The following is a 16,432-nucleotide window of genomic DNA, read 5'->3' as shown; positions in this document are numbered from 1 at the left end:
TATTATCTTACAGTTCTAGAGGCCAGAAATATGATCTGGGTTTCGCTGGGATAAAATGAAGGTACTGACAGGCCTGCATTCCCTATTCGGGGTTCTAGGGGAAAATCTGTTTCCTTGTCTTTTCCTGATTCTAGATGCCGACTACATTTCCTGGTTTGTGGCTACTTCCTCCGTCTTTAAAGCCAGCAGTATAGCATCTTTAAATTTCTCTCTCACTCCTATCCCTCCTTCCATCATCACATCTTCTCTGACTCCCAATTTCCTGCTCTTACTATGCTCACACTGAGCAGACTTTCTAGACCAGGGGTGGGCAAACTTTTTGACTCGAGGGCCACAATGGGTTCTTAAACTGGACCGGAGGGCCGGAGCAAAAGCATGGGTGGAGTGTTTGTGTGAACTAATATAAATTCAAAGTCAACATCATTACATAAGAGGGTACAGTCTTTTTTTTCAATAGTTTTATTCATTTCAAACGGGCTGGATCCGGCCCGCGGGCCGTAGTTTGCCCACGGCTGTTCTAGACAGTATAGTATTCATTTCCCCAAGTGTGGTGTAAGTACCAGTTGTTGTTTTCCAGATTAATTTAGCTTTTATACGGATGAACTATTTTTCCCCAAGTGTCCATCAGTAGATGAATGGACAAGCAAAATTTGGAAGATACATTCAATGGAATATTATTCTGTTCTAAAAAGGAAGGAGCCCTGGCCGGTGTTCTCAGTGGATAGAGTGCAGCAAGTACACTGAAGGGTTGTGGGTTCAATTCCCGGTCAAAGGCATGTACCTGGGTTACAGGCTCGATCCCTGGCCCTGGTTGGGGCATGTGCAGGAGGCAACCAATTAATGTGTGTCTCTTGCCTCCCTCCATCCCTTCCACTGTCTAAAAATCAGTGGGAAAAATATCCTCAGGTGAGGATTAACAGAAATAAATAAAGGATTCTGGTGATCCAGTTCCATTCAAGTCCCAGCTCCTTGGGTCCTTGGGGGCTTTGATTCTCCCTGCTATTTATTTATTTATTCACTTACTTATTTGGGTTTATCCTTACTGAGGATGTTTTTTTCCATTGATTTTTAGAGAGAGTGTGGTGGGGGGAGAGAAGCATTGACGTGAGAGAAACGCATAGTTTGGTTGCTTCCTGCATATGCGCTGTCTGGGGCCAGGTATTGAATCAGCAACCCAGGTATGTGCCCTTGACCAGGAATCGAACCTGCGACCCTTTGGTGCATGGCCCAATGCTCTAACCACTGAGAACACGCTCCAGGGCGGTTCTGGGTGCTGTAGAAGGTCAAAATTCTCTCCTGTGAGCTTGCTTTGGTTACATGACTTAGGTCAGTGGTTCTCAACCTTGGCTGCACATTAGAATCACCTGGGAATCTTTTTAAAATCCTAATTTCTGGGCCTCATCCTCCGGAAATTCTGTTTCTTTGTTATGGGATGGGGCCACAACATTAGTAACAAAGAAACAGAATGGATACATAAGATAAGTACATAAACAGAATTTCCGAGGCCCAGAAATCAGGATTTTAAAAAGATTCCTAGGTGATTCTAATGTGCAACCAAGGTTGAGAACCACTGACTTAGGTTATCCCTGAAAAACAACTCAGCATCTAATTAGAAACAGAACAAGGCCAGTTTGAGCTTGTTCTGGGGTTACACACATCCCAAAGGGATGGGAAGGGTTCACAACTGTAACCCCTTTAGTAAAGGGAGGTCAACGGCTTTGTCAGGTGTTGGCCAGAACAAACAGTAAATTCTCCTGGCAGGCATTTTAGAGGGGGACTGGTCATTGTGGGGACACAGCCTTATGCGGCTGGAAGCCACAGTAGAGTTTGGGTGGCCTCTTAGTGCAGCGGTTGAGACGAGTCCATGTGCTGAGAGTTCTGCAGTTCTCATGAGCAGCAGCTATAAAACTGTATTTCTGTCAGCCGTCCATGCTGCTTTTCTCTGGCCTCCTTGGTCTTACCTGCACAATTCAGGGTCTGCCACGGGTTGGGGGTTTTCTGATGCAGACGATAGGGCTCTCCCTCTGTGGCTCTTCAGAATTTCCCTCCTTCATTTATAGCTGCTCTGGCAGGTCCGTCCTCTGTCCCCTGGCTCCTCCAGCTACAGACTGTGACTTTCTGCTTGAGTTTGTAGCTGCTCTGCAGCACCGGGACTGGGGAGGGTGTGTAAATGTAGAAAGAATACTAATGCCAACACCTGTACTCCTGCCACCTGGTCCTTAGAAGCCAAATCTTGGGATATCATTGCTTTTAGGCTCTTTCAGGAGTAAGAATTAGGAAGTGGATACATGAGATAAGTACATAAATGAGTTCCTATTTTCAATTCAAATTTAACTTTTCATTTTATATGTGTACCTTTAACAATGAAAATCTTAGTTTCTAAGATAACAAGATACATTCAGAGAAATCTGACTTCCATCTCTGTCCTTTCTAGCCCACTTCTGGCTTCCTCTGTAGGTAATAACTTGTATTTGGTTTTGTTATCTTCCATCATTTATTTCTTTTTACCTGAGCAGAATGTATATTTCCTCTCTTTTAAAAAATAATGTATTTTTATTGATTTTAGAGAGGAAGGGAGAGAAAGAGAGAGAGAGAGAGAGAGAGAGAGAGAAAGAGAAACAAACATCAATGATGAGAATCATTGATCAGCTGCTTCCTACATGCCCCCTACTGGAGATCAAGCCCACAACCAGGCATGCGCCCTGACCAGGAATCAACTGAAACCTCCTGGTTCATAGGTCAATGCTCAACCAGTGAGCACATCAACCAGGGTATTTCCTCTCTTTTATGAAAGACATAGGATACTAAAAACATTGTCTGAACCTTGCTTTTATATTTTATTATGCATATTTTCTTTTTTAAAAAATATATTTTATTGATTTTTTACAGAGAGGAAGGGGAGAGATAGTTAGAAACATCGATGAGAAACATCGATCAGCTGCCTCCTGCACATCTACTGGGGATGTGCCTGCAACCCAGGTACATGCCCTTGACCAGAATCGAACCCGGGACCTTTCAGTCCGCAGGCTGACGCTCTATCCACTGAGCCAAACCGGTTTCGGCTATGGATATTTTCAAAATACAGGAGCTCAAGGACATTGATCTCTGCTTTTTGAGTCACAATACATAGTAAAGAATTACATATTATTGGTGGCATGTTTTAGATTTTATTTTTGTTTCTTTTATCTTTTTTTCTAGTTTTATTGAAAGGTAATTAACTGTAACATTGTGTAAGTTTAGGGTGTACAACATGATGATTTGATATGCATGTATATTGAGGGTCTTTTATCTTTGGCCTGACCATTTAAGACAGGTGCTTATCAAGAATTTGTTAGACCACTTAAATTAGAAATAGTCATTGTGATTCTAAGTTTTATTATTTTGTGGTCCTACTTTAAAATCATGCATTGTTTTGTCTTAAAATTTTACAGATTGAAGATCCAGGTTGCTTCTGGGTTATTATAAAAGGAAATAGTACCTTTTTAGATCATGAAATTGACTACCAAAAACTAAATAGCGCCATGAATGACTTCTATAATAGCACGCGTCAAGACATAGAAATAAAACCATTAATGTTGGAAGAAGGGCAGGTATGTATCTAAATGTGCTTTAAGCATGACCTCTTGAAATACTACTCAAAATATAGAATATTTTGGCAACTAAGATGATAAAAGCTTTTGGAGTATTCTGTTGCTTGTAATCATTGCCTTGTGTTAAGTTCTTTTGGTTGCACAAGATTTAGGCTAATGGGACATGGCAGTTGTATAGGGTCATATGGGGCAACAGGAAATGGAGTGTCATGTAAATTCAGGCATTGGGGCCATCCTCTTGGGGTTGAGGATTATTTTAGATTTATCACAGGTGTCGGCACCTCAGCAGAGGGTATGGGGTTTGCAGTCTAGGGTTAATGCCTCCCTTGTAGTTTGCCCATGACTTTGGTTATCTCGTGCTCCTTTATGTTTCTTACCCTAAATCATTGTCCTTCCTTGCTTTCTTGTAGCCTCAAGTCCCAATCCTATTGTCTGGTTCTGTCTGCAGATCAGTTATTTCTCAGAAAAGTTTGAATTTTTCTAATAGCATGATAGGAAAAGATTTATAAACTGAGAAAAATTAGAAACAATTTTAATTCCTTTCCCTCTCAAAAATCATCATTCATAACATTGATTTTCCCCCCATACCATTGCTTTAAGAAATGGAAACCAGGTCAGTTGTCCTTTTAAAATATTCCACTTAAAAAAAATACTCCACATTTAAAAGAAACACTCCACGTTTTGGATAGCCTGATTGCTTCCTAGTGGTGGTGGAAAGAATCAAGTAATGTTTCTAACTTTCCAGGATAAATTGTATTATGTCAGGGTAGCCAAACAATCCCAACAGATGAGGGAACGTTCTCTGCAGAAGAACTCCAGCTCGCAAACGCAGAAAAAATATGAAAACGACCAATTTGCAAGCTGAAGTGAAAGCACTGATTGGGGCAGTGGTAACCACTGGATGGTACAACCATGACGTGAAAAGCTGATGGCACCACCAGCAGGGAGAGCTCAGGCTGTCACCATCTAAATCCACTCGTCAGTCTCAGCATCATTGTTCTTGATGCCTAACTTACTCCATTTTTGACTAGTGGGAACCCTAATATACCACAACTTCAAAGTTAACTGCCTGTGTGAATTAGTACCTATTCAGACCATTCCTACAAGTTACTTTGACTTAAGAATTGAACAGAAGTAACCTCCATCCTTTGGCAGAATATGTCTTGAATTATTTGAGTTTTGCAGAATGGCTGTACTATGTTTTCCAACTTTAATTCCTGAGGGCAGGATTCTCAGTTGACCCACTTCTTCCTTGTTGGGCACAGCTGTCCCCACTGGGCCACTTTATATTTGGTTTGCCTGTCTGTGGATTGCCGTTGAGTCGCTTGTGGCCTGGCAGTCTTGTGGGACAGTCAGGATGCCACGGCTGACAATTCAGCAGGGAAGTTTCCCTAAAAGGGGACTACAGAAAAATTTTAAAAAATGTATTATTATTATTTTAATCCTCACCCAAGGATATTTTTTAAAATTGATTTTTATTTTTTAAATTTTTATTGATTTCAGAGAGGAAAGGTGAGGGAGAAAGAAACATCAGTGATGAGAGAGAATCATTGATTGGCTGCCTCCTGCAGGCCCCACAATGGTGGGAAAGAGGAAAGAAGGGAGGGAGAGAGAGAGAAAGAAAAAAGTCAATTGGTTGCCTCTCTTATACCCTCTGACTAAAGGATAGAACCCACAACCTTTTGATGCATGGGATAATGCTCCAAGCAACTGTGCCACTCAACAAGTCACTCAACAAGTCACTCAAGTCGATTTTGAAGACTTTAGTACAGGCCAAACACCGTTCTAGGTGTTGGGAGGATGGCAATAAACAAAACAGACAAAATTCCACATCACAGAGCTGACTTACAGGTGTGTGAGGTAGTAAACAAGTGTCAGAGGGCAGTGAAAGCCACGGGAGGAAAATGGGGAAGATGACCTGGGGTTGAGGTTTCGTTTCTGAAGCTTTGATTTAAGAAGCCTTTCTTTAAATTATCCTTTAAGCAGTCAAAAGGGTTGTAGAAAAAAAAAGAGCGAAGTAGAATTCAGTGTCCTGTGTTCTTGACTGAGATTCTTTCACTGACAAGCAGTGTCCAGCTTAGGCAGGGCCAGCCTCCTTGAATCTCTTTCCTCTTCTGAAGGTGAAATGTAGGCTGAGGTGATTTTGAGAGGACCTTTAGGCTCCCATTATATGGCTAGAGATGTTAACACTGAAGTTTTCATTTTGTAGGTTTGTGTGGTTTATTGTCAGGAACTCAAGTGCTGGTGCAGGGCTGTCATTAAGTCAATCGTGTGTTCAGCAGATCATTACCTGGCAGAGTGTTTCCTTGTGGATTTTGCCAAGTACATTCCAGTGAAATCGAAAAAGTACGTATGACTTTTTTTGCCTTATGCTGTTTAAGGAGACAAATGCCAGTTTTAAAGGAGCGTGCCAGTATCCAAAGTAAGGGGATAGAGGTGGTAAGCTGGAGGTTTTTTTAAAAATATATTTTTTATTAATTTTTTATAGAGAGGAAGGGAGAGGGATAGAGAGCCAGAAACATCAATGAGAGAGAAACATCGATCAGCTGCCTCCTGCACACCCCCAACTGGGGATGTGCCTACAACCAAGGTACAGGTCCCTGACTGGAATCGAACCCAGGACTCTTCAGTCTGAAGGCCGACACTCTATCCACTGAGCCAAACTGGTCAGGGCGGTTGTTTTTGTTTTTTTTTTTTTAGCTTCAAGAAGGGAAGCCTTCTTGAAGACGTCAGGTTCCATTCAGTGCTGCATGGCAGTGAGTGTCAGAGCAAGTGGTCAGAATGAAGACGCAGCAGGCAGCTCCAGCCTCCTGCCACCTCCTTTCCTGGAAAGGGCAGGTGCTCTGCATCTCCCAGGTGCCCCTGGTCAGAAAGAACCCTCACTGATTCTAGGGCCACATGTCACAGTTCATGAGAAAATACTGTCAGTAAGTGTTTGTGGCAATTTTTCCATGGTTTCCCATCCCAGAGTAAGAGGATGTCAGTTTAATAAATAAATATGAGGACTCGTCTTCCAAAAGAGTAACACCAAATAGATTTCAGCCGCAATAGGGGCTTATCTGATTGGATTATCTTACGAATGCCATGGCAGAAGGAAATTTCCAGATGTTTAGGAAAAAGGATGCATTTCCACCTTGTGGTTTGCACCTTTATAGCTATAATTGTTAAAAAAAACACCACACACACACCTGTTGTTGAACTTTTGGGGGATTTTTTCTTTTAGTGTTGTGAATTTTAGGTTTAGTTTGTTTTGGGCAAGAGAATCATATGATTAAATAGAGCACAAGGAGGCCTTGAGGAGCAGTTAATGCCGCCACCGTTTTCTGAACTGAGACAAAAGGTGCCTAGCCTGTCCGTGTGGCATCATCATAACCTGTGTGTGTAGAAACGGTGTGTTCAAATCTGTCGTTTACCTGGAAGAAGGGAAATAAAAAATGTTGAGCAACTTAGCAAATCTCAGTCCTTTCAGCTCTTTTGTGCAGAGCTGGCCAACACTAATTATGAAAACTCTCACTTATAGAAACGTTAAGGTAATTCTGGTTGTGTATTAAAATTGATACTTAAATATCTTAAAAATCTTTAAAAATTTTTTAAATTTATTGATTTGAGAGAGGGAAGGAGAGACAGAGAGATACACAGACAGACATTGATTTATCATTCCACTTATTGATGCATTCATTGGTCCACTTTTTTTTTCCTTTTTAAGATATATTTTTATTGATTTCAGAGAGGAAGGGGGAAGTAGAGGGAGATAGAAACATCAGTGATGAGAGAGAATCATTGATTGGCTGCCTCCTGCATGCCCCCTACTGGGGATCAAACCTGCAACCCAGGCATGTGCCCTTGACCGGAATCAAAACCAGGACCCTTCAGTCCGCAGGCTGACGCTCTATCCACTGAGCCAAACCAGCTAGGACCATTGGTCCACTCTTTTTTGTGCCCTGACCAGGGATCAAACGTGCAACCGTGGTGTATCAGGATGAAGCTCAACCAACTGAACTACTGGCCAGGGCTGATACTTAAAAATCTGAAATAAAATTTGCTCCCAAGTTTGATCATTATTTTTCAATGTAAGGAGCCTCACGAGACATTTTTCTACTCCCTCCCCACTCCCATGCCATGAAATTTTTTAAAAGTATATGTTTTTGTTGATTTTACAGAGAGAGGAAGGGAGAGGGAGAGAGAGATAGAAACACTGATGAGAGAAACATCGACGGGCTGCTTCCGGCATGCCCCTTACTGGGGATTGAGCCTGCAATGTGTCCTGACCTGGGGTCAAACTAGCGACCTCTTATTCCATGGGAAGATGCTCAATCCACTGAGCCGGGCCACGCCATGAAATCTTAACATGAGTTATACTGAATACCTTTGTATGTACTACATGTATATCTGTGCTTTATACATAAAAAGAGTGCGATCCCTCCTCTCCCCCGCCCAAGAACCAGTGTTTGTCAACTTTGGCAAATGTCTCCATGTATTTCTTGCTGTTAGTGGCTATGTTAGAAACAGAAATAATTGGTTTTTGTGTTTTGTTTTTATGTTGTGCATTAGGTATATTGGTGTACTTTAGAGAAATGTTATGTGTAATTTTCTTTATAATTGAACTGTTTCTGTTTCACTGTTAAAGCATCCGAGTTGCAGTAGAAACTTTTATGCAGCTTCCCTACAGAGCGAAAAAATTCAGACTGTATTGTACCAAACCTGTTACATTACACTTTGACTTTTGTGAAGACAGTGCAAAAATTGTGTAAGTACATCTTCTAACATGTTAACTTACTGGTGAAAGACTTAACTGAGTATCTGATGTATCTATGGGACTAGTTCCTCTTGAGAAGTGCGAAGCGATCTACCGGGTCTCTTTTTTCTTCAGGAGGTATTTTCTGAGTCCGTATGTGTCAAACCTGGTCATGAGCAGAATTCCCAGGGCAGCTCCACCTACAGCAGCTGCAATTGAAGGAGTTAGAATAGGGTCTGAACTCTGCTTTTTGGCTTCCCTTCCCCCCCACTTACAGAAAGTAATGACTGCCTGGCCTGTGTGTCCCAGTGGTTGAGGTCAGCCTATGAATAGGAGGTCACGGTTCGAGTCCCGGTTAGTCGCATGCTCGGGTTGTATTACTGTCTTATTTGCAAATTTAACTTAATGTATGTTGAAACTCTTTGTACCCTCTTCTACTTTCAGTCTTTTTCATGGGTAAATATAAGGCATACTTGTTGTATTTAACCATTCCTCTTTTGATACCCAGCTAGATTGTTTCCAAACCATTTTGCACTGTACATTTTCATCAAAATGTAGATATGTCGTATAAGACATATAGATGTAGAGAGGTACACACATAGCACACACGTCACACACATGCACCCCATCTTTGCCTTTTCTCCCTAGTATTTGGCCCCATTGCCAGTGTTTGTAGAGGACAGGTCCCTGCATGGGGCAGTACTGTGTTGGGGGTGTGGCTGTGATCTTTGCAGTCTCGAACAAGACTACCTGAGGTCCATCCTCCCACCTGGGGCTCCTTCTCCCCCTTCCTCCAGAACTGTGGCATTGTGGGAAGAAAAGCTACAGAAACAGCACAACTTTCGTGGAGTCTATGGAGACCCTCCCATCTCAGTTCCTCCAACTCCCGTCACCGACAGTTCCCTTGGAATGGTGAATGCATCACTCTTGTGCTGGCCTTGGAAGCTGCACTAAGAAGATACCAAGCCAGCTTGTCTCTGCTGAGGCCATTGCACCCTGCCAAGCTGCCCAAGCAACCCCAGTCTCCTCCCCTGTCCTTTCAGATCAGTAGCCGCTCACCCTCCTGGGTGACTTGGGTGCCTGCCTGTCCGTGCTCCGCTCTCCCTCAGAGGCAGTCTGCTCCCCCCTCAGCATTACCCCTCTCCCAGCATACTGGGCTGCTCGGGGACCCTCCCAGCCTCGGACACACCCAGCCCGAGGATACCCTCAGTGTAGGCGAAGGCTTTAAGTAACTGATCTTACTGGGTTTGGATTACCTTCTTTGACAAATACCCTTCATCTAGAACAGGGGTCCTCAAACTACGGCCCGCGGGCCACATGCGGCCCGCCGAAAACATTTATCCGGCCCGCCGGGTGTTTTTGCCGCCGCTGTGTGCATAGGAATTTGTTCATAGTTTTTTTTAAACTATAGTCCGGCCCTCCAACGGTCTGAGGGACAGTGAACTGGCCCCCTGTTTAAAAAGTTTGAAGACCCCTGGTCTAGAATGTGTCTCAATATGCATATCGCAGTTTTTATAGATTTTATCAAATTTCCCTTCAAAAGGACCAGCGATTTGTATTTCTGTAATTGGGTATAGAAAGTGCTGTTTTCCCCACATGACACTGGATATCATCAGGATTTTTCATTTTTGCTTGATGGCTGGGTGACAATGATATATTTTTAAATACATTTTTTATTGATTTCAGAGTGGAAAGGAGAGGGGAAGAGAGAGAAACATCAATTCTTTTTTTTAATTTTAGAAAGGGAGTCTTGGGGACAGGGTCAGGGGGTTAGCCCAGGACAAGATGCTGTGGCCCATTGCTCCCTGGTTGCAAGCCTCGTGGGGACGGGCTCTTAGAGTCTAGAGGATGCGTGCTGTAGGGAATGAGTGTGGAAAGGGAACGGCACAGGCTCCTGGGAGGGAAGCACATCTAGAACCACTGTCTTTTATTTATTTAGCCTTCCTTTAGAAACCCTTTGCAATGCTCTTGAAGTAATATGCTTAATGTCTTTCTTAGTAAAAAGAAAAATAATATTTTTAGTCCAGGCACTGGGCTATGTGCTTATGTACATTACCTTATTTGTTCTTTAAAGCAACCCTGGGAGGATGGTGGTGGCATCTCTGATAAATAAAACCAGTGGAGAAACAAAACAATTTCACTCCAACCTTATTTTATTTTTGTTCCTTGCTTCCAAATACTGGTTTCTCCTGATCTTTCTCTGCCTACAGCTTTTCCTGCAATTTTCTTTTTTTTTATTAAATTTTTTATTTTCAATTACAGTTAGTATATATTGTATTAGTTTCAGGCGTACATCACCGTGATTAGATTAAGTGATCATCTCAATAAATCTTGCACCCATCCGACACCATATTTAGTTATTACAATATTATTGACTATATTCCCTGTGCTGTACTTCACATTCCTGTGACTGTTCTGTAACAACCAATTTGTACTTCTTTTTTTTAATATTATTTTTTTGTTAAAAAATATTTTTAATGATTTCAGAGAGGGAGAGAGAGATAGAAACATCAATGATGAGAATCATTGATCAGCTCCCTCCTGCATGCCCCGCCCTGGGGATTGAGCCCACAGCACACAACCTTGACATGTGCCCTGACTGAGAATCAAACTGTGACCTCCTGGTTCGTAAGTTGATGCTCAACCATTGAGCCATGCCAGACTGGGCCAGTTTGTACTTCTTAATCCCTTCACCTTTTCCCCCCATCCCCTCATTCCCCCTTACCGATTTTTATGTGCCACACCTGGGTGTGGTGCCATTCACTTCCCTGGGCCCACCTCTCCTACTAGTCTTGTCCCTCATACCAATCTCGATGTGGCTTATTCTTTATGTCCTTACTTGTAGGACTTCTGTTTCAGTGAGATTTCAGTTGGTTCTGAATGATGGTTGTTCTGTCGTTTAGTAATTTTGATGTAGTTGTGGGAGGAGGTGAGTACTGTTTACCTACGCCACCATCTTGACCAGAAGTCTTGCGATTTTCCTTCCAAAGCATAGGAAAAGGCAAGATGATAGAAAATGGGCGACAGTGAGAGGGTGTCGGCTGAGTGAGGAGTAGCATGAGACAACAGTGGCCACTCTCAGAATGTTGGTTTGACCAACATGTTTGGAGGCCTTGCTGTGTGCCAGCCTGTGCTGAACACTGCACACTCAGGATTCCTGCCCCAGCGAGCTTGTGTTCTGTTGGGGAGGCAGCTATGTCCCAGGTAACTGGGGGCAGCGGTGTTGGGACAGACGATGGCAGGCCCGTTCTCAAAGAGTCTCTGCCCGGGTGCAGGCCGCAGCGGTGAGAGGAGCCCGTTGCAGGTGCAGCTGGGGCCGTCCCCATTACCTGCATCATATGCCAATACGTAATGTCGGAAATACCCAGTGAGTGTTACAAAATGCTGTTGGTGTACTAACCTCAGATTTCTATTTAATGACGTTGCATCTGTTCACCGTTCCAGACCCGCCAAGAAGTGGGACACTGCAGCTATTCAGTACTTTCAGAACATCCTGAAAGGTAAGGCAAGTGTGCCATCACCGCAGCCCGTGTTGAACTGACACCCAAGGTGGTTTAACCTTCAGTTGTTGGGGGTGGTGGTGGTGGTGGTGAGATGTGCATGCTTAGCTGTTTGGCCCTCCTCATATGGGCTCATAAGTTATCTGGAGCTTCTTCTACCCCAATGGCACAGTGACGCTGCAGTCCTGGAATTTTTGGGGGGTGAATGTGGACATCAGTAATTGAGAGGTGAGGTTAGAAAGAGGCTGTATGGGTAAGAGATGCTTACACAGGAACAATGCCTGCCTCTTAGTTTGCATAGAAGCTGAAGCACTGCAAAATAAATTTACATGCATTTTACTGAACCAGCAATTGATTAAAAGCCCAAGTTGTTGTGTAATCATTATTGCTAATTTAAGAGGTATAGACTGTCTCAGAGCACCTACGCAGTGTGTTCTCTTCGTATTGGGGAGTGTAGCAATGTAATACGGAGACTCACCTGTGGCAGCTGTCCAAACCCCGGGCAGTCAAGAGCCACGTGACTGCCCGCCTCCAAGGGCTGTTTTGAGCAGTAGTGGGTGTGAGCTCTTGGTGCTGCCTGCGCCTGTTGAGGTCCTGGCCCTCTCCTCTGCTGCCCCACTGTCCGGTTAAAGCAGGGTGTGGAACCTTTTTTCTGCCAAAGGCCATTTGACATCATTCTCGGGCCATACACAGTTATCAGCTTAAAAACTAGCTGCTATATTTGGTCAAACATTTAATTAACTCACCCCTAATGCATTGGCAGGCCCAGACCACGTGATTTCATGGGCCTTATATGGCCCTCGTGCCAGATCTTCCCCACCCCTCTGTTAAAGAAACAGCCAGATGCTGTGAGAAATCGGAGGTTGGGGTGAGGGTCGCTGGTTTTGGAGTTTTGGTCCCTGTGAGCCTAGTGGGGAATGCTGGGAGACAGAGTTTGGAAGAGGCCGAGTGCCTAGGTTTGAACACTGCCCTGTTTCTGCTGTGGAGCCTTCGCTGAGCCTGCTCTCTTCAGTTGTATAGTGACTCTCAAAGGTTATGGTAAGAGTGAAAGGAAAAACGTTTGTAAAGGACTTAGCATGGTGTCCACTAGGTGCCCATACATGGAGCTGCTGGGTTAGGAAGTCTCTGAGAGGGTCAAGAGCTCTGCTCTGTGGGCGTTTGGAAGGTGGATGGGGACAGAGGACACAGGCTGCCTGCCTGCCAGGAGAGCCTCCCCTCCACTTGCCCACCTGCAGACCTTCCTGCATTCAGACCCACCTGCAGGGAGAAGCCGTCGGGCCTGTGGTGCTGGGTAATCAGAAGTGGTTAGCAGAGATTAATAGGTGGGAAATAGTCCGGTTGTTTCAAATATACTTTTGATATCAGCTAATTGATGTTTTCATTTATGCCACTTAGCAACTACCCAGGTGGAAGCCAAATTATGTGCTGTAGAAGATGATACTTTTGAGGTTTATCTTTATGTAACTATAAAAAATGAAAAAGTAAGTGAAAAAATTGTATTTTAAAAATAGTTTACCATTGTTTAAAAATCTTATTTTAATAAAACAGAATAAACACCAAAGAAAACAATGTCATTCACACAATAAGAAATTTTCTTAATCTTTCAAGGTCTGGCTTAGATCAGAAGTTAGCAGGACTGTTTCTTCTTTTAATTACTTCAGTAATTACTTTAGTGTTTTATTTAGACAGCATTTTATTTAGTAATTGACAAGAAATTATTTCTATTGTGATGAGTATGAAATGTTATTTCCTTATAAGAGGACATAATTTTTATAAATACATACATTTGGTATAGTTCACTGCTTCTCCCACCCCACAATTTTCTCATCATGTATAATATGTGCACATTGTAGAGACTTCAGATAACAGCCCTGGCTGGTTTGGCTCAGTGGATAGAGTGCCATCCTGCGGATTGAAGGGTCCTGGGTTCAATTCCAGTCAAGGGCACATACCTCAGTTGCAGGCTCCTCCCTGGCCCAGGCCCTAGTCAGGGCTCATGCAGGAGACAACCAATCGATGTGTTTCTCTCATATCGATTTTTCTCTCTCTCTTTACCTCTCTCTTCTGCTCTCTCTGAAAATCAGTGGAAAAATATCCTCGGGTGAGGATTAAAAAAATAAAATAATTCAGATAACAGAAGTAGAAAGAAGGCATCACATGTGAGCCCCCTGCTCCAGTTATAAGCTGTTAGCATTTGGTTGCCTTTATGAAGGGTGGTACAGGGTGCAGCTCAGCACCTTGTGTGGAGGTAGCTGGAGATGCTGATCTAGACTGCTTGGGGCCCACAGAGGTCATCTAAATCACAGATTTATTTAAAAATTTTATTTTGAAATAATTTTACAGTTCAGACAAGATGTAAACATAGTGCAGAGTTGTGTATATGCCTTACCTGGGTTCCCATAATGTTAACCATACAAACCAGTGGTTCAGTGATTAAAACCAGAAAATTAACACGGATAAAAATACTATTTTTAGAAAATCTACAGATCTTATTTGAATGTTGCTAGTGTTCCCACTAATTTCCTTTCTCTGTGCGAGGATCTGATCGAGGATCCCACTTGTATCTGGTTGTCATGTCTCTAGTCTCCTTAGTCTGATGAGACAGTTCTTCAGTCTTTCCACATCTTTTAAGACCTTGACATTTAAGAAGCGTACTGGTTCGTTATTTTGTGGATTGTCACTCAATTTTTATTTTATTTTTTAATTTAAATTCTTTATTAAAAGTATTACATATGTACTCCCATTGACCTCTCCTCAGCCACCTCCAACCCCCAGCACATGCCCTCACCCACCTAGTGTCTGTGTCCATTGGCTATGATTATATGCATGTAATACAAGTCCTTTGGTTGATCTCTTACTTCCCCTGCTCCCAGCCTCCTTTACCTTCCCTCTGAGGTTGGACGGTCTGTTAGATGCTTCTATGCCTCTGGATCTATTTTTGTTCATCAGTTTATGTTGTTCATTATATTCCACAAATGAGTGAGATGATGTGATATTTATCTTTCTCCAACTGGTTTATTTCTCTTAGCATAATGCTGTCCAGGTCCATCCACGCTGTTTCAGTTTTTTTAAAAAAATGTTTTCTCGTGGTTAGATTGAGTTTCTAAAAAACTTTTAAAAATATATTTTTATTGATTTCAAAGAGGAAGGGAGTCGGAGCGAGAGATAGAAACATCAATGAGAGAGAATCATTGATTGGCTGCTTCCTGCACGCCCCCTACTGGGGATTGAGCCCACAACCCCGGGCATGTGCTCTGACCAGGAATTGAACCATTACCTCCTGGTTCATAGGTTGATACTCAACCACTAAACAGACAGGCAGAGTTTCTAAAAGTTTTAGCAAAGATGCTGCAAAAGTGAGATTGAACCCTTCTTAGTGCATCATATGAGAAGGTTCATGATGTTGATATGTCTCATCACTAGTCATGTTTACCTTGATCAGCTGGGTAAGGTGGTATCTGCTTTTTTTGAAATGATTAAGCATCTTATGGGGGAATACTTTGAGACTGTGCAAATATCTATCAGTGATTCTGACCTGCAAAACTTATTTCTGTGGTATTTGCCCATTTCCATCATGCCTTTTACTTTTTTAAAAAATCCTCATCCGAGAATATTTTTCCATTTACTTTTTTTGTTTTGTTTTTAGAGAGAGTAGATGGGAGGGAGGATTAGGAGGAAAGGGGGGAGGGGAGAGAGAGAGAGAGAGAAACGTCCATGTGAAAGAGACACATTGATTGCCTTTCGCATGTGCCCGAGGGGGGCTGGGATTGAACCTGCAGCCGAGGTACGGTGCCCTTGACTGGAATTGAACCTGTGCCCCTCAGTCTGCAGGCCGCTGCTCTAACCAATGAGAAAACCGGCCAGGGCTCTACATTTTTATTGTAATTATGTAAAGAAGAACTGTTCCTTCTCCCCCATTTATTAACTGATTCAATAATTTATGTTAGTATGGACTCCTGGGTATGTATTTTATCTTGGGTGATATAATCCATTACTATCACTATTTTCTTGCTCAAATTGTCACAGATTTGTCCATTAGGAGCTTTTCCAAAGTGCCTTATGTTCTCCATCATTGTTGAAAACTCCCTACTTTCTCTACTACAAGATACTCCTGGCTAATTTGGTCATTTTCCAGTTTCAGGCCTAGACTCAGCCACTGCTCCAATGAGTTCATTTTATTGACAAATGGTATTTAGGTATCGGGATCAGGGCACTAGGTATTCTCATTGCTACTGCGATGTCATTGATTGTAGGCCCTCTCAGCAGACAGGAAATATAGGGTATCCCAAAAATGTATACACACCCTTTGAATAATTATAAAGGCAGTGTTTATTACAATACATTTCATTTTTGAAGTTGAACTATCAGCTATTAAAGTATGTATACATTTTTGGGGGACACCCTGTATCTGTCTGTATGCTAACCAATGCACACATACATCTGCATTTGTTTCTAGATCTGTCCATCTGTACGTATATTAAGTACCTCTCATTTCAATCCAGCACCTCCCCTTTCCTGATTCTTCAAAAAAATTTTTAAATACTGATTTTTAGAGGAAGGGGTAAGAGAGAGAGAGAGAGACATTGATATGAGAGAGAAACACATCA

At 42.6% G+C, this 16,432-nt stretch overlaps 1 protein-coding gene across 1 annotated transcript in view; it reads left to right on the top strand.

Moving 5' to 3' along the window:
- Positions 1 to 3,425: 3,425 nt before the first annotated feature.
- TDRD12 (tudor domain containing 12) overlaps positions 3,426 to 16,432 on the top strand; it is a gene marked incomplete at its 5' end in the record, with an annotated part of 68,948 nt that continues 55,941 nt past the window's right edge. The window contains 5 exons of the mRNA XM_015562924.1: positions 3,426 to 3,590; positions 5,800 to 5,936; positions 8,218 to 8,337; positions 11,770 to 11,825; positions 13,221 to 13,306. Of these exons, the coding sequence (XP_015418410.1) occupies positions 3,426 to 3,590; positions 5,800 to 5,936; positions 8,218 to 8,337; positions 11,770 to 11,825; positions 13,221 to 13,306 (564 nt within the window). The remainder of the gene's footprint in view (positions 3,591 to 5,799; positions 5,937 to 8,217; positions 8,338 to 11,769; positions 11,826 to 13,220; positions 13,307 to 16,432) is intronic.

This window comes from Myotis davidii, unplaced genomic scaffold, assembly GCF_000327345.1.
Source record: "Myotis davidii unplaced genomic scaffold, ASM32734v1 scaffold77, whole genome shotgun sequence".
In the NCBI taxonomy this organism is placed as follows: domain Eukaryota; kingdom Metazoa; phylum Chordata; class Mammalia; order Chiroptera; family Vespertilionidae; genus Myotis; species Myotis davidii.
The sequence above is the reverse complement of the archived record's forward strand: the minus strand, read 5'-3'. Positions and strand labels throughout refer to the sequence as shown.